We start from the raw sequence: 25745 nt of genomic DNA on the forward strand, positions 1-25745 counted from the left end.
TGTATTTCGTTCCACTTACCAGGGAGTTGAATAGGTTCACATTGAGAGTGATGTTGACGGGTACTGGAAAACTGGTCTCGCCTGTTTCTGGTATGCCAATGTCGTGAAAATATGTGCTCGAAGTTCGATTTCAATGGAGTGATTGTAAGTTGAATCAACAACCTGTAATCCTGTAATATGTAGAAAAACCGGATGAGATTGAATGTAGTGCTTATAACAGATAACAATATCAGTCAAGTTGAAATATATATACAAAAATCATTTGGGGATCCTTTTACCGATGTTTAAAACTGTAAATTTGTATTGTAATTTTGTTAAGCATGATTGTGGTGCAGCCTTTTATAAATGATTACTGAACAGAAAACCATGCCTCGAAAAGAATTGATATAAAAAGTATCAGGAGTAGTGTTTTAGTGTACTTTTTCAGGCTTGACCCAGAGGGTGACAACTTACAAATGATATCTGATCTAACCAACAAGCAGTTAAAAATATCTATAATCATATATGAAAATACGTTGTAAACAAATCTTCTAAAACGGACGAGGAAATCTTACAAGAAAAAATCCTATCAAAATCGCATAGTTGAAAATATCTAATAACGAAATGACAAAGACCTAAAAACACTTTCTATGCCACACAGTCAACACTTAAAGGAAAATTTAACATAATTGAACTACAATTTATTATCTTGCTTACAAACAATTAATAAGTATTAAACACGCTTGAGAACACAGACGAACGCTATTTTAGTTCTGTACATTATTTTAATCTGACAAGGTGCATTTCGTTTAAGTCAATGGTCTCCATATAATTTTCCTTTTTTTGTTAATATTTCGTCATAGTCCTATTGATTTTGAGTTGACAACGCACCAAACGTTCATGTTCTATCCGCTAAACTAATGCTGTCCGGAATTAGTTGCAAAGTTTGAATTTCCTCAGCATTAAATGAAACAAAATATAAATATTGGGAATTCTATCTGGTCCGAGGTTACTGAGCATGCAAACCCAACATCCTTTAGACATTTTGCAATTTTAAACATACAAGAATCTTTTTTAAATAACCGTATCAATGCTATCCTGTAGTGACCAAATTGAGCACAAACAAAATCTGAAAAGTCCCCTTTTCGATATTTCTGTGACCGGTGAGGCTTGCTGTTAGGCGCATTCTGTTATATTCCGCTCTACTAGTTCAGATTAAGCGAGATTTGTAATGGTTTGGTAGATCATGAAAAACCGATATGGTCATTATATATATGTATACAAATCTAGCATTAATGATAAAAGCTCACACTGAATAAATGATATTAATGATTATCTTTACTGTGGGGACAAATCAACAATTATATAAAGGTGTCTTTATTTGTAGTACCATTATACGAGCTTCAGCTCTGGTGTCGGTGATGACAGCCACTATTGTTCGACGACCTATTTGTCTACATAAGAAAGACTGAATGCGATCCTTGAGCAATGGCCTCATCAGCCGTTACGAAACCAAAGTCAGTCTAAAAACAATCCTGGCGGCTAGATCTATAGAGAAAGGGTATACCACATTCTACCACGTTTAAAGGACACTTAACATTGAACAATTAATAACCATATTGGACGATATACCATGCGCGTGCGTATAGTATTTTCCAACAGACAAACATTCTTCCAAGAATCTGCCCGTAACAAATTAACAAGATAGTCGCTGGATTGGTTACCTTTGTCTTATGATCGTACTAGCAGTCACTTTTGTATGTACGTTTTTCGTATTTGAACATTTGCTAGTGGACAAACAAGACCCTTTCTACTTAACCTCTAGATTTACTTAAAGTTATTTCGCCGAACTTAGCGCGAAGGCGACTTTTAGTACAGTGTTCAATGTTACTTGGTAGAGAAGACATAATTTATTTATGTGAAAATTTGTTTATTTTTCCCAAAACATTTCTCACCCGCGTTGTTTATTCCATACATATGCACGCACATACGCTGGTTATTTCGCCAGAATTCAGAAATCTGACTGTTACTTATAATATTAGCTTCGCAGGGAATACTGTTGTGCCAAATATCTGCAGATATGAAACCAAGAAAACAGAACTTAAGTCAATGTAGATTCAATGCGATTGTGAGTCCGGTGTAGAGAAGCTGCAGAAAGTAATTTACAGAACAATAAAGTTCAAATGAATAAAGCTAGGAACTCGTGCTGGCGTTAGAAGTAAGGATCAGGCACTTTTTATGACCCTTTAGAGAGAAAACTGTGAAGAGGAAGAAATAAATCAATACAAAGACAATGAACAAATGTTTTCGCCGGAGCAAGTCTAAAAGTAAAAGTCTGAAGTCTAAAATGGAAACTAAATCTGAAATATAGTTACGGTGGAATAAGGGAAGTAAAAGAAACACAAAGGATAGAAAATAACATTGTAGTGTTTTGTACATAAGAAACGAAAAAATCAAAGAAGGATGGTGAACATCAAAGTAATATGAAGAACACCGCAAATAGACACTTTTCAGAGAGTTAAGTGCCTATTATTTGAATAATGTGGGTAATGTTGTACAGACATATTGCTTTACCAATTAGCAGTCATGTAAAATGTTTAATGGAAGTTTAGGATTATTCTGTTCAGTCAGCAAACATGACGTTTATTTTGGCGATGCATTTTATTCCCGAAGGTCACTTTGTATCACGATTTATACATTAAAACAATATTTAATTAGACATCTATGTTAAAAGCCGTCTATAGTTGTATCGAACGGCGTGTGGTTGCCTTCGTCGCTTAATACAATGTTGTTTCGTAAAGTGTTACTGCGTCAATATTAAAATGATGAGAATATGATGAATAGATTCTGATATATTGTTCTGCTTAAAAGCTCTTGAATTTATTACATCAATATCAAGTTGTTTTACTTAGCAAAGAATGTATGTGTTATCAATTATTTCTTGATATTCCGTCTGGAAAGCACTTTATATATATGTCCACCTCTAGAAGAACAGTACCTGGTGTATTGCCTCTCTCATCTCATCGCCAATCCTAGGGTACAGCCAGCTCGGTAGCAGTAGCTATAATATGTTTGGCGTCGACAGACCATATCACTATATCAGGACTTAACGTTTCTGCACCATATCCAGAATTAACAATTTATTGACAATTCATCACCCTATTTCTTTTAGATGGCAACTGTTGCCCGGTGCTGCTTTACTCTCTTTCTCTCCTGATTACACAACCCGTATCAAGTTCGTGGAGGTCTCTTATTCTTCCTTTACATCTGCCAATTCTTGAAACATATCCGATCTTAGCTCTTCCAGTACTGCTCCTACCTTGGTGCTGTTAACACTGAAAGGATATGACTCGTGACCCACGTTCTTAACAATGCTTTTACTTCTCAGCTAACCCCTCAATGTTTCATAGCGCCACAGGTGTGTCCCTCTCTTGTAGCTTACATCTGTCCATGCCACTTGCGAGCCAATTTCGAAAGTCATTGCTTTCCTGTTTCTTTCTTCTTTTCCCTTGAACCATTATATCTTTTCTATTGACTGCTCATTTCCACTACTGGAGAGGATTTGTCTTCGACCATTGCTGTCATGAGCAGGTTGCTCTGACACAGACTCGCTTGGAGACCATTTCCTTCCTGTTTATGTCTACATTCCTGACTGTCTTAATTTTTCATCCTCTAGATCTTGCATGGTAATCACCAGTCTGGCCTTTGTTACTCTGAATTCCTTCACCCCCGGTGACAGCTGGAGTAGCAGTAAAGATGCTCGGCTGCTGAGCACAATGCAAGAGATACTGGCCAGAATCAAAGCCACCTCTCCAGGAAGCTGCTAATAGATCCCTCCAGTATTTCCGCCGTTGTTAAAGGAACCTCAAATAGCATCAGTGACCACACGAGTGTCGGCAGCTGTCCATGTTGGAACATCCATGCTTTGCCCTTTTCTGGCGGGCCCGACATTTTTATCTTCCTCAACCATTTAATCGACTGGTTTTACATATTGTTGCTTCCTATCTTCCAGGTTGTTTTTGGTCACCCTTAATATTTAAATACCAAATTTGCCATAAATTGTTGAAGTCTGCATTTTTGTTCTATTTAACATGTTTTTAAAGACTTACCTCCCCTTTTACATTTTGACATGCCACGGGAAATACAAATTGAGGAGACGGGGAAAAAACTAATGCTAAACATTTATCCCATAAAATAACTTTAAAAGCTAAAATACCTGACCCTTTATTTAAAAAATAAAATTGGAAGAATTCAACTGATATACCTTGGAGGAGTCTGTCTTCTGTCTTTGTCTCCATACTTTGAAGGTTTTCCTTTTTCTGGAGTCCTTGACCTTCCTCTGGGCGACCTTGACCTCCTTCTTGGAGACCTTGACCTTCAATGTGATACTGGTGACCTTGAGCGGTGGGGAGGTGATGGTGCTCTAGATTTTTCAGATTTTCTGCTAGCCTCCGTTTTTATTTTGTTCTTCTGTATAAATATATATTATAAAACTAATGTATCATTAAATTGTCCATACCAGCTGGTAATGATTAACAAGTACACAGGATATAAAACATTATCAATGTGTATACTTTCCACACTTGCCATTTCATAACCCGAATTAAAAGTTCTTGGTACTGTGATTCTTTGGGACCATTTTTGGGATCACAATTTCACCTTTTACCCTGGATGATTTATGCAATATTTTCCTAAACTAACTATATCTTCTATTGTTATTCTATAAATTTTAATTATTTTTCAGTTCTTTATAAAATACACCGATGAACATTTTAATTGTTGGGTGAAATGACTTAAAAAATAAAAATAAAAAAAATTCAATTTTGAGAAAATAGGAGGCATACGCACAGGGTATACATACTGTAGAGAAATGAGAAAATAACATGAGTAAAGTCAAGATTTATACATTACCCAATAATGAATATGGCTTACGTTAACAATGAGGCCATATTTCTTTCATTTGTATCTTTGATCATCTTCACTGGAATCATCACTGCTGTCACTGCTGCTCGAGTCATCACTTGATGGTTGTTTCCCTTTCTCGGACACACTGTGTCTACCTGGATGTGGCTGCTCCTTTAAATGTTTAGATGAACAATGATCAGACTCATTCTTTTTGTCTGACACTTTATTTCTTTTGTCCTTTGACCCTTTTCTGCTGTCGGTCTTGCCTGAAACACTGTCATGCCTGTTTCTATGTAATTTTTCGCCTTTTCTGAAAGAGCTTTTATGTCTTGAATTTGAATTACTATCTAAGTCTCGCTGATGTTTGTTTCTAATAGGAAAATCTGCAAGACTCTTTGAATGTTTAATTCTTTGGTCATCAAAGTCTTGTCTATGTTTCCTTCTAGGAAAATCTTGTCTTCTTGAAGGGCGATCGCTGTCACCAGAATCATTTGAGTGTTTGTGATGAGAATCACTGTGTTTTGGTTTGTCATGTTTGCCCGTTTGTTTTTTGTTTGAAATTGACAAATATTTCTGCATAATGTCATCTTCTTCAGAATGTTTGTGTTTTTTCTTTTTCTTATTTTCCCTTTTCTGTTGTTTTTCTAACTGAAAAATAAATAAATTACTACCTGCATTTTATGTTTCCTTTTTTCAACAATTACACAATCATGTATTTGTAAAATTTGATACTTTATGATTTTCATTTTACCTATAAATAATTCAACATTCCACAGGTGGGACAGTATTTGGCACTTCCTGCAGTAGAATAGGAAATAGTCAAGTGATCCACAGAAGGCAATTTACAATCCTTGAAAGCCAAAAGCCTGTATACTGTAGTGCCAAAGCCATCTATTGCAGGAGTCTAAATTAAGTGTAGTCCAATGAAATTCATAACAGGACAAGTCATATTCACACCTTTCTTAAGCATTTTCATTTTGATTTGGTTCTCCAACAGACGTGTTTTCGCTTCCTCCTCACGCTTTCTAAAATGGAAGAAAGTCAAAAGAAAAATTGCATGGGGTACAAAATATAACATCGACAGGAAAAGGGCACATCTATGGGAAACGTCAGACTAATACTGCCTTGTGCCCAATAGTGTTGTCAGAGTCACTAACTCCTTTTTGCTTGGCAGTCCACAGGACTAGTTGAATAGATTATTTGCGAGTCCTATGTCAACGAAACTAGTCCAAGTTTTCCTGGAGGAAACATTTGAAGCATGAAACATACAAAGTAGTTGACTGTAGGGACATAAAATAACTACTGCCATAAAAACATGGTGAAGTTTCAGGAAAATTTTGACAGTAATTTTGCAATATATATGTGTATTTTAAGTAGGTTTCCAAAAATAAATATTCTTATTTTGTAACTTATCTGTCAAGTAATGTTGGTATAACATCTTATTCACTTATCACCTACTAGAGGCCTAGTTTTAGAGTCAAACCCTAATAGTAACAAGCAATGTCAGACTGTTATCTGACTGTTGGTATGGTAACGAGTGACATAAGATTAAAACTATGTTGTTATAGTAACGAGTGACACAAGACTAAAACTATGTTTTTATAGAAACGAGTGACATAAGACTTAACTTAGTTGTTATAGTAACGGGTGACATGATATAATTATCTGACAGTTGGTATAGTAACGGGCGACATAAGATTAAAACTATGTTGTAATAGTAACGAGTGACACAAGACTAAAACTATGTTGTTATAGTAACGGGCGACATAAGACTAAAACTATGTTGTTATAGTAGCGGGCGACATAAGACTAAAACTATGTTGTTATAGTAACGAGTGATATGATATCATTATCTGATTGTTGTTATAGGGGCACAGCTAATGGATGTTCCCATTTCTTCGTGGAAAGGGACCCTCATGATGCTTGTCTCCAGTGTCGGGGTCATCCCCAGCCCGCGGGACCTTTCCCTTACCAGGTTGAATGTTCGGACGGATACTCTTTCCATGTGTCGCCAGCCTATGATGTGTATATATAGTTATTTATCTTATAAGGAAAGGGCGTTAATAATGTTCATGTAACTTGTGCCCAATCCTTTTGCATTTTTTTGGCAATGAAATATGTTTAGACTAAAGGAGTGCCGGCATCATGAAGGGATTTAACCCTCGCACATCACAGCCGACATATGAACTTGTTTATTCTTTATTCAATTATCAAACTATGCAAATATTGTAAAATCAACTTATTTGAAAAAGCTGGATAGAAATATTATGTTTGAATAAATATCTGAAGATGTTTTTGAAAATAGAGAATGAATTAGAAAGGAGTTCGTGTTTCAATGAGTCATGAAAGAAAAAACTCTCACACGTCAAAGCCGCCATTTTAACTTTTTTTGTTTATTCTTAAAAGACCTGTATTTTCAGGGCTAAATTATCGAACTTCATACGTTTTTTAACAACCTCATTCTAAAAACCTGGTTAGAAATGTTATCAAATAACTAATATCTGAGGATATTTTTGAAATTGAATAGTTAATTAAAAAGGAGTTCGTGTTCTAATGTGTCATGAAAAATAATCCTCGCACATCAAAGCCGCCATTTTAACTTGGTTTATTCTTTAAAAAAGATGTAAATCAAAGTAAATCATTATGACTGTAATGCTCCCAGCTGGTCTTTTTTGCACCTAAATAAAAAAAATCTTATTGTTTAAATCATTTCCGTGAACCTACTTCACCTTCCATTATCACCCATCCCACCACCCACCATCCCATCTTTTATTAAAATAATAGAATTTCCTCTGCCGACACACTGACAGAACCAAAGTACTGTACCTAACGGAAGCAGAGACGTTTCTCTACTGTCGGGTGTAACCGGTTGTCTGAGACCTGGGGTACATAACAAACATAACATATACCTCCCTATAAGAACGTGAATATATACAATAAATGCACTATCAGAAAAAAATATTTCTTCTGTTAAAGAACAGATTTTTTTTTGGTATATACGGTATGTACCGAAAAAAAATTGCGGTTTATGCAAAAAAGTGCACAATTTCTTTTCGGTATATACCGTAAATACCAAAAAAAAATATTGGTCATTCTTTATAATTTAATTTAAAAAAAGTAGACAAACACGTTGTAAATGCACAGTTCAAGATTTATTTAATTTTTACGTAAACTAAACAATTGCGCTAAAAAAAGCTGCGTTGTGATTTTGCATTCTGAAGTGTAATAAGTAGTTCCGTCTTCAGTTGTTTTTCTTTTTAGGTATAAACGATATATACCAAAAAAAATATTATGGGGGAGATAGGCAAAATTAAATATACAAAAATTCAACCAAAACCTCTTCACGCCTGAGTGCATTCCGGGTTTTGTCCTCATCCCCTTACAAGGAATACATAGATTTAAATCTATACAATTTTGAATGTAAATATTTGTATTGAACGGCATTTGTTAATGAAGAATATCAATGAGAGGAAAGATAACAGTTTTGTTAAAAAGTGAATATATGGTCGTTGCAAATTAGTATTTCCGTAAATAGCTATGTCCGTACGACGTTTTTAAATTAGTATATGCCAATTAAGCGTTTTTAAATCGGGATTCTCACAATCTTTGTGTCTCAAGTGCTTGGAACCCGAGGGAAAAACGTCGGTTTTGTGTTCACGTTTGTGGTCAGAGGAGACACTAGGGGTGTGTTTACTTACTGAATAGTTTAATTGATGATGCTCTATTTATTTTAACGGGTTGTTGATACTTTGTACTATAAAAACAACAAAGCAGGGCCATGGGCCGCTTTCATATCCACTATCCACAATGGTTCTACTTTAGTTTACAGAGACACCATGATTGTGTCTTCGGGAAGCTGTGCACAGAGGCGTGAAAAAAGGGATTATATACAGTGATAAGATTTTTTGTTTCGTTTTAGGAAGAGGAAAACCACAGTCATAATCATAATCACAATCTTTATGTATGTAAATATTGTAACAGGAGAAAGAGAAATGTAACTGCCAGACCGGGGTTCGAACCCGTGACCTACCGAACTCTAGAAGGACGTTCTATCCAATTTAGATACCTGGTGGGTGACAATCGAACCAGTCCAGTTCCGAAAAACACACCCCATACCACCATCTGTGGGTATATTTCGTTGAGTGCCAATTTTTTATCATAGAGGAACTGACTGGGTAGATCACTGGTGACTAAGTAGCTCAACTGGTTTGAGCATCTGTCTTGATTTTGGAGGGTTCCATGTTTGAATCCCAGTCTGGTTGCACATTTTTCAGCTCCAGTGGCACCTGTGACCAACCCTTGTTTTTAAGCATAAGGTCTACACTAGGCAATGATTTTGAAAAAAGGGGAAGGAATGTAGCAGAATTGGACTTGGTCCATCACCATATATACTAGTAGCTCAATTGGTTTTAGCGTCTGCCTAAAGTCTGAAGGGTTCTGGGTGGTGGTCTGGCTGTGTTAGTTTCAAGGCATTTCATCTGTGCTTCCATCAGTATAGAATAATTGTTGTGGGCTCATCACTTTCCCTCAAAATATAGGAACGTGGAAGCAGTTTGGTTATCAAATATTTAGTACAATGTAAATTATGACCATTATTGAAACAGTTTGTCGAAAATGGGTTTTTTCTTTTGTCTGAAATGTGACATTTGAACACAGTAATTTTGTGCTCAGGCACAACCTTGAACATTACAGATAATGATTTTTTTACCTGTGCATGTAATCCTGAAGTACCCCATTAAGTGACTATTATCGAGAAAACAGCAAGAAAGGCTTCAAATTTCCAGAATAATGACATGGTTTTTTTCCATTGAACGTAACACAACTTATTATGAAGCTTACAAGGCTAAGCACATGAGTCAAGCCAGATCTTCTGAGGGAGAACCTGTTATAAACAGTGTACATCAATCAATGCAACGTTAACACTGTTAGAGGTTAAAACAGGGCGCGTCACCCTTTCCTTTGGACAAGCGTTGTCGCAGCCAGCATAATATTATCATATCCAGTAAAAAATAGGTGACCAGCCACCTCTTGTGTTATAGGAGTAAACAATGTGAAGGTTAGATCAGACGTCATTGTGGTTGTCATGCTTTGCATGCCTTTTCTCACCTTCAGTCAGCCGTGTTGGCTTTGAGCTTAGTTGTGATATATTCAGTGGAATCACGTGTCCTTATCCATGTAGTCATTTTTAGGGAGAAAACTTTGAGAAAATCCTTCTAATGTCCAGGATGATGACCTAATCAAAAAGGATTTTAAGAAATTTTCAATTTGACTGGAATTCATCTAAAAATTCTTACAACATCAATGACTAAATACAGCCATGTTGTTCATTCCAAATGAATGCAAGTCAACACAACCTGAACCAACATGATATTTGTGAGCTTTATTTTAGGTCTATTGCGCTATTGTACCTCTGAGTTGAATGTCTTTATTATTTTATCAAATATCAAATTGGTTTTTTTAACTTTTTCAGAAACATTGTAAAACTACTTTGAAGAAGTTGTTGATGGTAAAAGTCATCAAACATGGAGGACACAGAAAAAAGAAAAGTAAAAGAAATGATGAGGGAAAAAGAGTAAGTTGACAGTTACAGCAATATTTTGTCACTGTGACAATGTAACTCTTGTGATCCTTGGACTCAAAAGAACAACTTGGTACACTTTCCAGGGTCTTTGTATCTTTGTAATACACACAGAAATCTCTGAGCAGCAAGATACAAAACTATCACTTTAATAGTTAAAATGTACACGATCTGCCTTCACTCATCCTGGATATCCAGGGGTTACGCTCACTTTCGCTCTCGACACCCATGGAATATGTCATAGCAAAATTGAAGGCACAGAGATAGCTGTTTGATTGGTCTCAGGTAAAAAAAAAACAGACCAGTCACTAGGCTAATATCTGTCCTTTGAAAATTACATAGGAGAGACGCCCGACTTAAGCCTGTCAATTTTTACCATTATGTGACCGCAAGATTCTTTTGATGTACATCAAAGGATCAAACTAGTCTTCTCGTCTCATCTTCAAAGTGCTGCACACTGAGCCTTCGATTTTGCTATGACATATTCCAGGGGAGTAGAGAGCGAAAGTGAGTCTAATATATCGAGATTACAAGAATGACCTTCACTTTATGACTATACAAATTCAATGGATACATTGTTATTTAACTACATGTATAACATCACAGGAATGATTGTATGATTACATTAACCTGCAATATACAGTTTGATAAAATATAATGAGACTTACCGGGGATCTGGGAAGGATGGGTGAGCTCTGTCCTGCTCAGCAGCATAGTGTGAAGTAAATGAGGGTGGTGACGTGTGCGTACGAATACGACACACAGGGTGGTGTGTGTATATATAAATATTGTGCATGCCACATTCTCACAACACTCCATGCGCGCCTTATGACACTAATACGGGACAGACAACATATAAAAGGCTACATGACTGGATCTTTCACCTAGCAGTATTTATAATGCATTAATGTTTACCAAGGTTAGAGACTTATTTATGTGTCTGATATCATAGGTAACCTACTTTTCTTTCGTGGAGTTGATGAAACCAAAACAAAATATATGAAGTTTCCTGCTACATAGCCTGAAAGAAAAGGTCATTAGATTGGTGAAATAATTTTATCTTATGTGGTAGTTTTGTTTTATATTGAAAACTGGATTGGGTGCATAATAATTAGTGTTTGCATGCTCTTACTAGTGTTTTTATGCTATAGCGAATCACCTGCTTATGTTTCAGGTCAGCACCTGCGATGGATTGGATGTACAAGGGAGAAAAACCAAGCGAGGAAGACTACCTCCTAGGAAAACGTGTAGATAGACATGTTGAGACAAAAGATGAACCTCCACAGCCAGGTAAGCACAAGTCAGAGCAATTGGAATTGTAATGGTTTAGCGTACTTGAAAGTTTGTAGATTTACTTTTACTTGAAATTTGCATTGGTGTGGTTACTATTACTTGAAAAATTTTCATTGGTATGGCTATTTTCATCGATGTATTTTATCCTAAAAACTGTAAAAGTAATCCTGCCATGAAAATTACCCTATACACACGTTAAGATATATCTGACACTCTTGGCTTTGTTTGTACAGATATCGCTGATTTAGCCTGATCAGATTGAGATTAAGATAAAATCAAAATAATGATACACTGTACATTTACCAAACTTTATTCTGCCTTATTACAGTTAATTTAATAGTGTATTTGATTTATAATATAACATTCCACCTAGATTAAATAGTGTATTATCCATTATACACTATTCCAGCTAAATGTAATAAACAAATTACAATGTATTAGACTTATAATGTATGATTCCTTCTAATTATACAATGTATAAAGATAATTCCTTTTTGTAGTTGAGTATATAAGTTAGGGAAATATTTTATATTTATTTTGACTTCAAAATGAATTTAGAATCATTGGAATTATACTACTTTAATAAATACAGGTATTGCATATTTAAAAATGTATCATAAAAGTTTTGTTTTGCATATGATGAAACACATATTGTCTTTAGTTTACACCTTAAATGTGTTTTTCTTTTACAGAATAATTTTGAATATAGAAATTGCCTATAGAACTTTTAGCCACATCAACTTAAATGTGATACCAGGTCTAAATGAAATAGACCTTAATTGAATAAAGATTTGTAAATTTATGCTTTGTGATGAAATTTTATTTCAGATGACATATTTGGGGAGAGAATTAAGGCCAACATTGCCCTGGACATGGCTGCAAAGGCTAGAGAAGACCCACTGTTTGCTATACGGTGAGTTATCTCCCCTCTATATCTAGCTACCACCCAGCACTGTAAAGGCGTCTGACACTTCTTACATTACAAACAGTAGCTCTACTAAAGTCTATTATTCTGGATATGACTCCCTATCCTTAAAAAGATATATATATATATATATAGTAGATAATAAATAAATAAGTCCTTGCGAAGGAAAATATAGAATAAAAACAAATTTTTCAGATCGTCCGCTAGGCCTTTCTGCCTTCTAGGGCTTCTTCAGGCGGATTGTATATATATACAAAATACCAAGGACAGTTCCATGGAAGTTTTGTAATGATAGCATTTATGGCATCAATAAAAAGATGATAGCCTTACATGACCCATTACTATAACAACAGTCAGATAATTTTATCATGTCATCTGTTACTATAACAACTAAGTTTAGTCTTATGTCGCCCATTACTATATCTTGTATATATATATCAACATAGTTTTTGTCTTATGTTGCCTGTTACTATAACAACCAAGTTTTAGTCTCATGTCACCCGTTACTATAACAACCAACTTTTAGTCTTATGTCAGCCATTACTATAACAACATAGTTTTAGTCTTGTGTCACCCGTTACTATAACACCCAAGTTTTAGTCTTATGTCACTCGTTACTATAACAACATAGTTTTAGTCTTATGTCTTCCATAACTATACCAACATAGTTTCAGTCTTATGTCGCCCGTTACTATAACAACATAGTTTTAGTTTTATGTCACCCGTTCCTATAACAACCAAGTTTTAGTCTTATGTCACTCGTTACTATAACAACATAGTTTTTGTCTTATGTTGCCTGTTACTATAACAACCAAGTTTTAGTCTCATGTCACCCGTTACTATAACAACCAAGTTTTAGTCTTATGTCACTCGTTCTTATAACAACATAGTTTAAGTCTTATGTTGCCCATTACTATACCAACATAGTTTAAGTCTTATGTTGCCCATTACTATACCAACATAGTTTAAGTCTTATGTCACTCGTTGCTATAACAACATAGTTTTAGTCTTATGTTGCCCATTACTTTTCCAACATAGTTTTAGTCTTATGTCACCCGTTACTATAAAAACATTGTCTTAGTCTTATGTCCCCTGTTACTATAACAACCAAGTTTTAGTCTTATGTCGCCCATTACTATAACAACATAGGTTTAGTCTTATGTCACTCGTTACTATAACAACATAGTTTTTGTCTTATGTTGCCTGTTACTATAACAACCAAGTTTTAGTCTTATGTCACTCGTTACTATAACAACATAGTTTTAGTCTTATTTCACTCGTTACTATAACAACATAGTCTTATGTCGCCCATTACTATACCAACATCGTTTTAGTCTTATGTCCCCTGTTACTATAACAACCAAGTTTTAGTCTTATGTCAGCCATTACTATAACAACATAGTTTTAGTCTTGTGTCACCCGTTACTATAACACCCAAGTTTTAGTCTTATGTCACTCGTTACTATAACAACATAGTTTTAGTTTTATGTCACCCGTTCCTATAACAACCAAGTTTTAGTCTTATGTCACTCGTTCTTATAACAATATAGTTTAAGTCTTATGTTGCCCATTACTATACCAGCATAGTTTTAGTCTTATGTCGCCCATTACTATTCCAACAGAGTTTTAGTCTTATGTCACCTGTTACTATAACAACATAGTTTTAGTCTTATGTCGCCCCTTACTATAACAACATAGTTTTAGTCTTATGTCGCCTGTTACTATAACAACATAGTTTTAGTCTTATGTTGCCCATTACTTTTCCAACATAGTTTTAGTCTTATGTCGCCCATTACTATACCAACATCGTTTTAGTCTTATGTCCCCTGTTACTATAACAACCAAGTTTTAGTCTTATGTCAGCCATTACTATAACAACATAGTTTTAGTCTTGTGTCACCCGTTACTATAACACCCAAGTTTTAGTCTTATGTCAGCCATTACTATGACAACATAGTTTTAGTCTTGTGTCACCCGTTACTATAACACCCAAGTTTTAGTCTTATGTCACTCGTTACTATAACAACATAGTTTTTGTCTTATGTTGCCTGTTACTATAACAACCAAGTTTTAGTCTCATGTCACCCGTTACTATAACAACCAAGTTTTAGTCTTATGTCGCCCATTACTATAACAACATAGTTTTAGTCTTATGTTGCCCATTACTATACAAACATAATTTAAGTCTTATGTTGCCCATTACTATACCAACATAGTTTAAGTCTTATGTCGCCCATTACTATACAAACATAGTTTTAGTCTTATGTCGCCCATTACTTTACCAACATAGTTTTAGTCTTATGTCGCCCATACTATAACAACATAGTTTTAGTCTTATGTCGCCTGTTACTATAACAACATAGTTTTAGTCTTATGTCGCCCATTACTTTTCCAACATAGTTTTAGTCTTATGTCACCCGTTACTATATCAACATAGTTTTAGTCTTATGTCACTCGTTACTATAACAACATAGTTTTAGTTTTATGTCACCCGTTCCTATAACAACCAAGTTTTAGTCTTATGTCACTCGTTACTATAACAACATAGTTTTTGTCTTATGTTGCCTGTTACTATAACAACCAAGTTTTAGTCTTATGTCACTCGTTCTTATAACAATATAGTTTAAGTCTTATGTTGCCCATTACTATACCAACATAGTTTTAGTCTTATGTCACTCGTTGCTATAACAACATAGTTTTAGTCTTATGTTGCCTGTTACTATAACAACCAAGTTTTAGTCTTATGTCGCCCATTACTATAACAACATAGGTTTAGTCTTATGTCACTCGTTCTTATAACAATATAGTTTAAGTCTTATGTTGCCCATTACTATACCAGCATAGTTTTAGTCTTATGTCGCCCATTACTATAACAACATAGTTTTAGTCTTATGTCACTCGTTCTTATAACAATATAGTTTAAGTCTTATGTTGCCCATTACTATACCAGCATAGTTTTAGTCTTATGTCGCCCATTACTATTCCAACAGAGTTTTAGTCTTATGTCACCTGTTACTATAACAACATAGTTTTAGTTTTATGTCTCCTGTTACTATAACAACATAGTTTAAGTCTTATGTCACTTTTTAGTCTTATGTCACTCGTTCTTATAACAATATAGTTTAAGTCTTATGTTGCCCATTACTATACAAACATAGTTTAAGTCTTATGTCGCCCATTACTATACCAACATGGTTTTAGTCTTATGTCCCCTGTTACTATAACAACATAGTTTAAGTCTTATGTCACTCATTACTATAACAACATTGTTTTAGTCTTATGTCGCCCATTACTATACCAACAGTCAGATAATTATATCATGTCACCCGTTACTATAACAACAAAGTTTTAGTCTTATGTCACTCGTTACTTTACCAACAGTCAGATACCAGTCTGACATCACTTGTTACGATCAGGGTTTGACTTTAAACACTAGTCCTCTAGCATGTGATTAGTGAATTTTCGCAAGAACTAGTAAATAAACTAACCTAACATCTCCATTATTTTGGAGACCTACTTATAATACCAAGCAAGAAGGAGTTAGTGACTCTGACAACACTATTGGAAACAAGGTAGTATTAGTCTGACGTTTCCCATAGATGTGCCCTTTTCCTGTCGATGTTATATTTTGTACCCCATGCAATTTTTCTTTTGACTTTTTTCCATTTTAGAAAGCGTGAGGAGGAAGCGAAAAAACGTCTGTTGGAGAACCCAATCAAAATGAAAATGCTTAAGAAAAGTGTGAGTATGACTTGTCCTGTTAAGATTTTCATTGGACTACACTCAATTTAGACTCGTGTAATAGATTGCTTAGACATTAATCAGGCTTTTGACTTTCAAGGATTGTAAATTGCCTTCTGTGTATCACTTGACTACTATTTATTCTACTGCAGGAAGTGCCAAATACTGTCCCAACTGAATGGAATGTTGAATTACCGGTATTTATAGGTAAAATAGAATTCATAAAGTATCAAATTTTACAAATTCATGATTGTGTAACTGTTGTAAAAAGGAAATATAAAATGCAGGTAGTAATTTATTTATTTTTCAGTTAGAAAAACAACAGAAAAGGGAAAATAAGAAAAAGAAAAAACACAAACATTCTGAAGAAGATGACATTATGCAGAAATATTTGTCAATTTTAAACAAAAAACAAACGGGGAAACATGACAAACCAAAACACAGTGATTCTCATCGCAAACACTCAAATGATTCAGATGACAGTGACAGTGATCGCCCTGCAAGAAAACAAGATTTTCCTAGAAAGAAACATAGACAGGACTTTGATGACCAAAGAACTAAACATTCAAAGAGTCGTGCAGATTTTCATATTAGAAACAAACATCAGCGAGACTCTGATAGTGATTCAAATTCAAGACATAAAAGCTCTTTCAGGAAAGGAGAAAAATTACATAGAAACAGGCATGACAGTGATTCAGACAAGACTGACGGCAGAAAAGGGTCAAAGGACAAAAGAAATAAAGTGTCAGACAAAAGGAATGAGTCTGATCATTTTTCATCTAAACATCGAAAAGAGCAGCCACATCCAGGTAGACACAGTGTGTCTGAGAAAGGGAGACAACCATCAAGTGATGACTGGAGCACCAGTGACAGCAGTGACAGCAGTGATGATTCCAGTGAAGATAATCAAAGATACAAAGGAAAGAAATATGGCCTCATTGTTAACGTAAGCCATATTTATTATTGGGTAATGTATATATGACTTCAGAGTTACTTAATTTTGATTTTACTCCAGTAATTTTCTCATTTCTTTACAGTATATATACCTATGTCTGTGCCTCTTTTTTTTTCAAAATTTTCACCTAACAATTAAAATGTTCGTCATGGTATTTTATTAAGAACTCAAAAATGATTAAAATTTATATAATAACAAAAGAAAATATAGGGAGTTTAGTAAAACATTGCATAAATCATCCAGGGTAAAAGGTGAAATTGTGATCCCAAAAATGGTGCCAAAAAATCACAGTACCGAGAACTTTTAATTCAGGTTATAAAATGGCAAGTGTGGAAAGTTTACACATTGAGAATGTTTTATATCCTGTGTACTTGTTAATCATTACCAGCTGGTATGGACAATTTAATGATACATTATTTTATATAATATATATTTATACAGAAGAACAAAATAAAAACGGAGGCTGACAGAAAATCTGAAAAATCTAGAGCACCATCACCTCCCCACCGCTCAAGGTCACCAGTATCACATAGAAGGTCAAGGTCTCCAAGAAGGAGGTCAAGGTCGCCCAGAGGAAGGTCAAGGACTCCAGACACAAGAAAACCTTCAAAGTATGGAGACAAAGACAGAAGAAGACAGACTCCTCCAAGGTATATCAGCTGAATTCTTCAAATTTTATTTTTTAAATAAAGGGCCAAGTTTTTTAGCTTTGAAGGTTTTGTTATGGGATAAATGTTTAGCATTAAATATTTTCTCCGTCTCTGCATTTGTATTTTCTGTGACATGTCAAAATGTAAAAGGGGAGGTAAGTCTTTAAAAACATGTTAAATAGAACAGAAATGCACACTTCAACAATTCATGGCAAATTTGGTATTTAAATATTAAGGGTGACCAAAAACAGGCTGGAAGATAGGAAGCACACTATCCCCACAACAATTTTGATGAGGGGTTATAAATTATCTACTGGAGTCCGTTTATCTGTCTCTCTGACTGACTGTCTGTAGACACAATTTTGTCCATGCTTCTCTCAATGAAACATCTTACCCTTTGCCTGCATTGAAAGAGTTATAAACCTTAATTTTCTTACAAAACCTAGTCAAGTTTGCAACCTCTACATTATGACATGGATGTTAATGAAACTTTATGAAAATATCTTACTTTGAACCAGTGCTTGTGCCTATGTAACTGTCATGTTCTTTCAGCCCCTCTTTATATCTAGATAATTTTGCCATTAGTACTGTAATTATTAGGTCGCCTCAACAACATCCCCTCAGATATGGTAATGATGTCATTATCTTAATTGACGAAAGGGTTATATCTTTACTTTGTATTCTCTATACTCTTCTATAGTGGAAAAAAGTTCGAAATTCCAGATGTTTGACTCAGAAAAATGTTGACTAGTCAACATAGAAATGTTGACTGGATTTGAGTGAAATGTTGACTGCTTACTACTATTACTAAAGCTCATTACTATTCGGTACTTCCCCGCCATTACTCGGCAACTTCCGCCGTTAAGCAATTACCAATAGTGGCATCCCTATAGGAAGTATTGCTCACGTCTGCTTTGGGCCGTCTGTAATGTATGTGTTTGCTTAATGAATGGTTTGTTTTCGTAGAAATCAATGATAGAAGTTATAACAAAACATTTGTAGACTGAGTTTTCGGTTAACATGTTCGGCCTCAGGCAACAGTTTGGTCCTCTGGTTCAACATAACACATGTTGTCCTCAAATTACCCAGTCAACAAATGTATACTATAGGACGAAGGACGTAAAAAAGAAAGAAAATAGTTTTTCCATATTAATTTTCCATTATTGAGTTTTTTTCGAGGTCGATACCTTGTTATATGGACCTGATAGAGTGATATCAACCAAGGACACAATCTGATATTTCTTTTTTAGGTCCCTTTAACGACATATCAACTGAGACAAAAAGTCCTTAATATAATACATTTCATGTCTTCAGATCACAGGAGATATTAGATTTCCAAATAGGTAGAATCAGAAATGGGTTTTCAGAATAAAACTTTCAATCTGAATATAGAAACATGAGGTTGGGATGGTCATGTACAAGACAAATAGAAACATAAGGTTGATAGGTTCACATGGAAGACAAAAATAGAAATATGAGGTCAATATTAGCTTTATATTGGCGAACATGAGACGAAAGATTAGCCAATAAGAATCAAGGAAAACCAGACCATTTACTGTCTACTTTCTGGTCAAAATGACAAAATAAACACTAAATATACTTGTATTGTATTGTTTTGCTGTTATCAATATTAAAATGTGTTAGTTACTAATTCCATGTTGCTGCTGTATGGTCAGAAGTAACAGCTCAAGATAGGGGTTCCTGTTTTATGAAAGGTAGTGGAAAACTTTCTCATAATACGAGAAAAATATATTTGCACCATCATTAGGAAATCGTCCCACAAAAACTGTCAGTTTGCTTTAAATTTTACTAGAAAACTGACATCTGAGGAGAAAAAACGAAAGGTTGAGGAAATGATGAGCAATGCCACTTGGCGTGAGGATAAGCGTAAACAGAACGTCAGTCGTTACAGGGAGGAGGAAGAACAGGAAGCCTTGCGTCACAAACAGGACACAAAAGATGACAAGTTTATAAAGTATGTACAAGTTCTACTCTCACTTTCAAGTGGTAACTACACTACCATTTCTCCTACTATCACTAGGTTTCCTCATTCCCATCCTTGAAACTCCTTGGGTTATGCTCTCTTTCGCTCTCTGTGCTCCTGGAATATGTCATTACACATAACAAAATTGAAGGCTCAGTGTACATCAAAAGAATCTTGCAGTCGCATAACGGTAAAATTGAATGGCTTTGAAGTCGAGTATCGCTCCTCTGTAATCTTCAAAGGACAGGTATCAGCCTAGCGACTGGTCAGTTTGTTCTTTACCTGAGACCAATCGGCTAGCCAAGTGCCTTCGATTTTGCTATGACATATTTCAGGGGTGCCGAGAGCAAAAGTGAATGTAACCCCTGGATATCGAGGATACCTCACTCCCAACTCATTGGATTAACTTCCTAGAAGCACGGAATTATCTTAGTCCGTGCTAGGAGTTTGTAAACATTTTTGGTGACCCACTAGTGGGTAACACCCTGGACGTGATTTCATTGGTCAATCTTCTAATTATGACCTCCAGTAACAGTACTTTGCAGCCTTACCTTCCTTTGTGATGTCATAGTTCATGGCAATTGTTTCCCCGATCGGAAACAGGAATAATGTCTACCCAAGAGAAACATATTGTTTTTCTAGATATGATATCAGAATGTCGTGGGAGAAAAACGTCCCCGGGCTCGTGATGGTTGACTATCATGTTTATCTAACTCTTGTTAGTTAATTTTCAAATTGTATAAGACTTTCAGTAAACCTCATGTCTTTATACTATTTAAAAATAAACTTACTTGTGTAAGATGAAAATGACATAAAGGAACCAACCCATTTCCTAATATGGAGTTTAGTCCTACTTCCATTATACTGGTATAGCAGTAATACCGCACATCTGTACGTTTGATATTCATAATGACTGGTCACCTCAGCCAACGTAATTCAAATAGTAATAATTTGAGGTTCTTTAATATAACACTTTATCACAACCGAGTTTGTAGGTCCTCTGAAAGTGGTTCACAAATTATTATCCGTGGTTATTGGGCTTTTGCAACCAGCCAATATCTTCCTCAACTCCCTGGAGAGCATACAGCCAGTGCTGCCTTTTAGGCACTCACTAGTAGCATTCAATAATTCCAGCACTGCCCAACCACATGCTCATTTACAGCTGAGTAGAATGGAACAAGCGGAGTAAAGTATCTTGTTCAAATATACAACACAGTGCCGTGACATGACTTGAACCCACAACCATTTGGTCACAAGCCAGGCGTCCTACCACTAGACTACCATGCCTCTTTTTTTATTTTTGATATGAGAAAAATTCATTCTGTGTGTTTTTTAACAATGTTGATTTCTTCAATTTTCCCTGTTTTTAGTACCATGATGTCCAGTCATGCAGAGAAAAGCTCGGTGGCAGACAGGATCAAACGGAACAAGTACAATATTCAAAGGACCAAGGCTGATATGAACAAAGACTTTCTGAAGAAATGATCATAGCATTTTCACACATACTAAAAAACTGTAAGATGTTTTACAGTTCAAATTGGAATTATTTTTTTATAAAATAAATGAGAATGATTTTGTTTTTTTATGTTTTATTGTATATTATTATTTTGTTTGTATGCACTCTAATATTTAATTACTCTGTAATAATGTGTATTGCACTGAGAACAAACAGTGCAGGAAATGAAAAATACCAGAAGGGAAGGGAATGCTACACACAAACGAAACAAAATTTTCTGAAAGAAAAACATGCAAGGCCAGAATTGAATTTTCCTGAACAACTTTTTCCTGTTGTTTCATTATTGTATGATACACTCGTTTGCAGTAACACTTTCATTAAATAAGAAATAACCAACAAATGTGCATGAAGGAAAAATGTCATTGACAGCCAAATAGCCAATAATAATAATTTTTCCAACTTTTTAAATCCCCTATATATTAAGCTCAATCTTTTATTTGTGTCAGTGATTTTGGGGCTAGATTTCCATGATTTGTTTGGTTTAAAAGTATCAAAAATTCAAATGTTGATGATTAATTTGTTTTCATACTTTCACATGCGCATATTGATTGTTTTAATTATATCTCTATGCATCCACTTTGTTCTTAATAGCATAATAAAATGTAAAACCTTTGCACACAATTGTAATGAGATTTTGCATTTTCAGTATGAGTGCAATATGAGCAAATATATTATTTTTACAGAAATAAATCTTTCACAAACAAAACCCCCCAAAAAACACTGTAGGTAGGGAAGCAGGGATATTACTATTGAGAAAGGGAAAGCTCATAATGAGAAAATGTCAATTATCCCGCTTATCGTACAGTTTGTAGTTAGCCGTCCCTGTTGGTCATGTTGTTAATATAAATGGTGGATGAAATAGAAGAGTCTGTGATGTCCTTGATTATAAATTCAGGAGGGTTTATACGATCGATGTGATCAATTAATTTCCTGTTATTCAAAGACGGGACATCGTCAATTTATCTTAATGTGAACTGACTAAGCTAGGTCATTGTTACCAGTCCTGATAAGCTCATTAAAAAATTCAGCTTTACATGAAAACAAAAACAAATTGGCCAGAAGAGAGGTAGTTTATCCCATAGGGATGCCTAGAGTCTTCAACCAGGAACTTAATCATTTTCACATTAACGTCCTCATATATTTCATTTTTCCTTTGTTGTACTTTTTTTTACAAAACATGCTCCAATTGGAGTAATTTACGACCATATATTTATGTCGCCCTTCGCCTTTCTTAGAAAAGAAAGCTCTAATAACAAAAGATGGAAGGTGTTTCTTCAGTTTGGTATGAATTATGGAAGTGTAAAAGTCGAAAGTAAGAAGTTTTGAAAAGAGGTTGTTCAAAACTGATTAAAAGATCTTTTGAATTCTTCAAAATCCACAAACCGTTTATTCCACTTCATGAGTATACGGTATGCATACAGCACGACTGCAACTCTGATTTAATGGTAATGTGGATGGTAGTGAGGAGTTTGGATAATGACTGGGTTGAGCAACTAGAAGAGCCAGCGATAAAACGTTGTTTATAAGATTTCTTGCGAATTATCAGAATCCAAACCAAACGATGTAGGTCCGTATCCTTATCATTAGTGGGTTTTCGGGAAAAAAACGTAAAACAAAAAAAAATGATTTGCTAGTATTTCGTCTTTCGAAAAATTGGAAAATATATATGTAGGTTTTCCTTGGTTATCCAGTAAGCTAGTGCTTTCTGTAAGCAGGTAATGCTCTTGTCAAGATACAAGCAGTATTGTCAATATGTAGAAGCAGTCGATTGAGTGGCTGAGGAAGATAAAAATGTCGGGCCCGCAAGAAAAGTTCAAAGCATGGATGTTCCAACATGGGCAGCTGCCGAGACTCGTGTGGTCACTGATGCTATTTGAGGTTCCTTTGACAACAGCGGAAATACTGGAGGGATCCATCAGCAGGTTCCTGCAGAGGTGGCTTTGATTCTGGCCAGTATCTCTTGCATTGTGCTCAGCAGCCGAGCATCTTTACTGCTACTCAAGCTGTCACCGGTGGTGAAGGAATTCAAAGTCACAAAGGCCAGACTGGTGATTACCATGCAAGATCTAAAGGATGAAAAAATAAGACAGACAGGAATGTAGACATAAACAGGAAGGAAATGGTCTCCAAGCGAGTCTGTGTATCAGGGTGAGGGAGTCGGAGGAACCTGCTCAGGACAGCAATGGTTGAAGACAAAGCATCTCCAGTAGTGGAAAGGAGCAGTCAATAGAACAGATCTAATGGTTCAAGGGAAAAGAAGAATGAAACAGGAAAGCAATGACTTTCGAAATTGGCTCGCAAGTGGTATGAAAAGATGTAAGCTACAAGAGAGGGACATACCTGTGGCGCTATGAAACATTGAGGGGTTAGCTGAGAAGCCGAAGTTAAAGCATTGTCAAGAATGTGAGTCACGAGTCATATCCTTTCAGTGCAAACAGCACAAAGGTAGGAGCAGTACTGGAAGAGCTAAGACCGGATATGTTTTGAGAATTGGCAGATGTTTGCGAGAAGAATAAGGAAAGAATAAAGGAAGAATAAGCGACCACCACGAACTTGATCCGGGTTGTGTAAGCAGAAGAGAAAGAGAATAGATCTGCACCGGGCAACAGAAACATGGTGATGAGAGTACACTTTGTCAATAAATTGTTAATTCTAGATATGGTGCAGAAGTCCTGATATAGTGATATGGTTTGTCGAAGCCAAACATATTATAGCTACCGCCACCGAGCTGGATGTACCCTAGGATTGGCGATGCGATGAGAGAGGCAATAGACCAGGTACTGTTCTTCTAGAGGTGGACATAGATATAAAGTGCTTTCCAGATCGAATTTCAGGAAATATTCGAAAACTCGCATACAATTTTTGCTAAGTAAAACAATTTAATGTTAAATTCAAGAGCTTTTAAGCAGAACAATATCTCGGAATCTATTCATCATATTCTCATCATTTTAATATTGACACAGTAACTCATTGCGAAACAGCACTGTATTTAGCGAAGAAGGAAACAACACGCCGTTCGATATAACTATATGTAGACGGCTATACAACTGATTGTCTAATTAAATATTGTTTTAATATAAAAATCGTGATATAAAGTGACCGAGGGGAATAAAATCCATCGACTAAATAAACGTCGTGTTTGCTGACTGAATCTGTGCAAACAGAATAATCCTAAACTTCCATTAAACATTTTACATGACCGCTGATTGGTAAACTAAAGCAATATGTCTGTACAACATTACCCATTGTTTTCAAATTATAGGCACGTAACTCTCTGAAAAGTAAGTGTCTGTTTGCGGTGTTCTTCATATTACTTTGATTTTCACCATCCTTCTTTGAATCTTTCATCACAATGCTATTTTCTATCATTTGTGTTTCTTTTACTTTCCTAATTCCACCGTATCTATATTTCAGATTTAGTTTCCATTTTAGACTTGCTCCGGCGAAAACATTTGTTCATTGTCTTTGTAGTAATTTATTTCTTCCTCTTCACAGTTTTCTCTCTAAAGGGTCATAAACAATGTCGGATCCTTTCCTCTAACGCCAGCACGAGTTCCCAGCTTTTTTCATTTCAACTTTATTGTTCTGTAAATTACTTCAGCTTCTCTACATCGGACACACAACCGCACTGAATCCAAATTGACTTAAGGTCTGTATATTCTTTGTTTCATCTCTACATATATTTAGTACAACAGTTTTCCCTACGAAGCTATGATATTATAAGCAACGGTCCGATTTCTGAATCTCAGAAGCTTGATCTTCGTCATTTACTTGCGAAATAACCAGCGTATGTGCGTGCATTATTATGGAATAAACAACGCGGGTGATAAATGTTTTGGGAAAAATAATTAAATTTTCATATAAGTAAATTATGTCTATTCTACCAACATTGAAAACAGTACTAAAAGTCACCTTCGCGGTAAGTTCGGCGGAATAACTAAGTAAATCTAGAGATTAAGTAGAAAGATTTCTGCTTGTCCACTAGCAAAGTTCAAATACGAAAAACGTACATACAACAGTGACTGCTAGTACGATCATTAGACAAAGGCAACCAATCAAACGACTCGCTTGTTAGTATATCGACCAATAATATAAGGTTATTATCCACGGTAAAGTTTCGTTTCAACGTGGTAGAATGTGGTATACCCTTTCTCTTTAGATCTAGCCGCCAGACTGACTTTGGTTTCGTAACGACTGAGGCCATTGTTAAAGGATCGCA

General features: G+C 35.4%; 1 protein-coding gene across 1 annotated transcript; it reads left to right on the forward strand.

Moving 5' to 3' along the window:
- The first annotated feature begins 8481 nt into the window (after positions 1-8481).
- LOC110442390 (pre-mRNA-splicing factor CWC25 homolog) lies at positions 8482-21589 on the forward strand. Its single transcript, XM_021485974.1, has 9 exons — positions 8482-8568; positions 10355-10456; positions 11637-11752; positions 12584-12668; positions 16352-16421; positions 16732-17367; positions 17818-18026; positions 19840-20001; positions 21381-21589. The coding sequence occupies exons 2-9, from the start codon at positions 10407-10409 to the stop codon at positions 21493-21495; spliced, it is 1443 nt and encodes a 480-aa protein (XP_021341649.1). The 5' UTR covers positions 8482-8568; positions 10355-10406; the 3' UTR covers positions 21496-21589.
- The last annotated feature ends 4156 nt before the right edge of the window (positions 21590-25745 follow it).

The sequence above is a fragment of the Mizuhopecten yessoensis genome, unplaced genomic scaffold, assembly GCF_002113885.1.
Source record: "Mizuhopecten yessoensis strain PY_sf001 unplaced genomic scaffold, ASM211388v2 scaffold716257, whole genome shotgun sequence".
Classification (NCBI taxonomy): domain Eukaryota; kingdom Metazoa; phylum Mollusca; class Bivalvia; order Pectinida; family Pectinidae; genus Mizuhopecten; species Mizuhopecten yessoensis.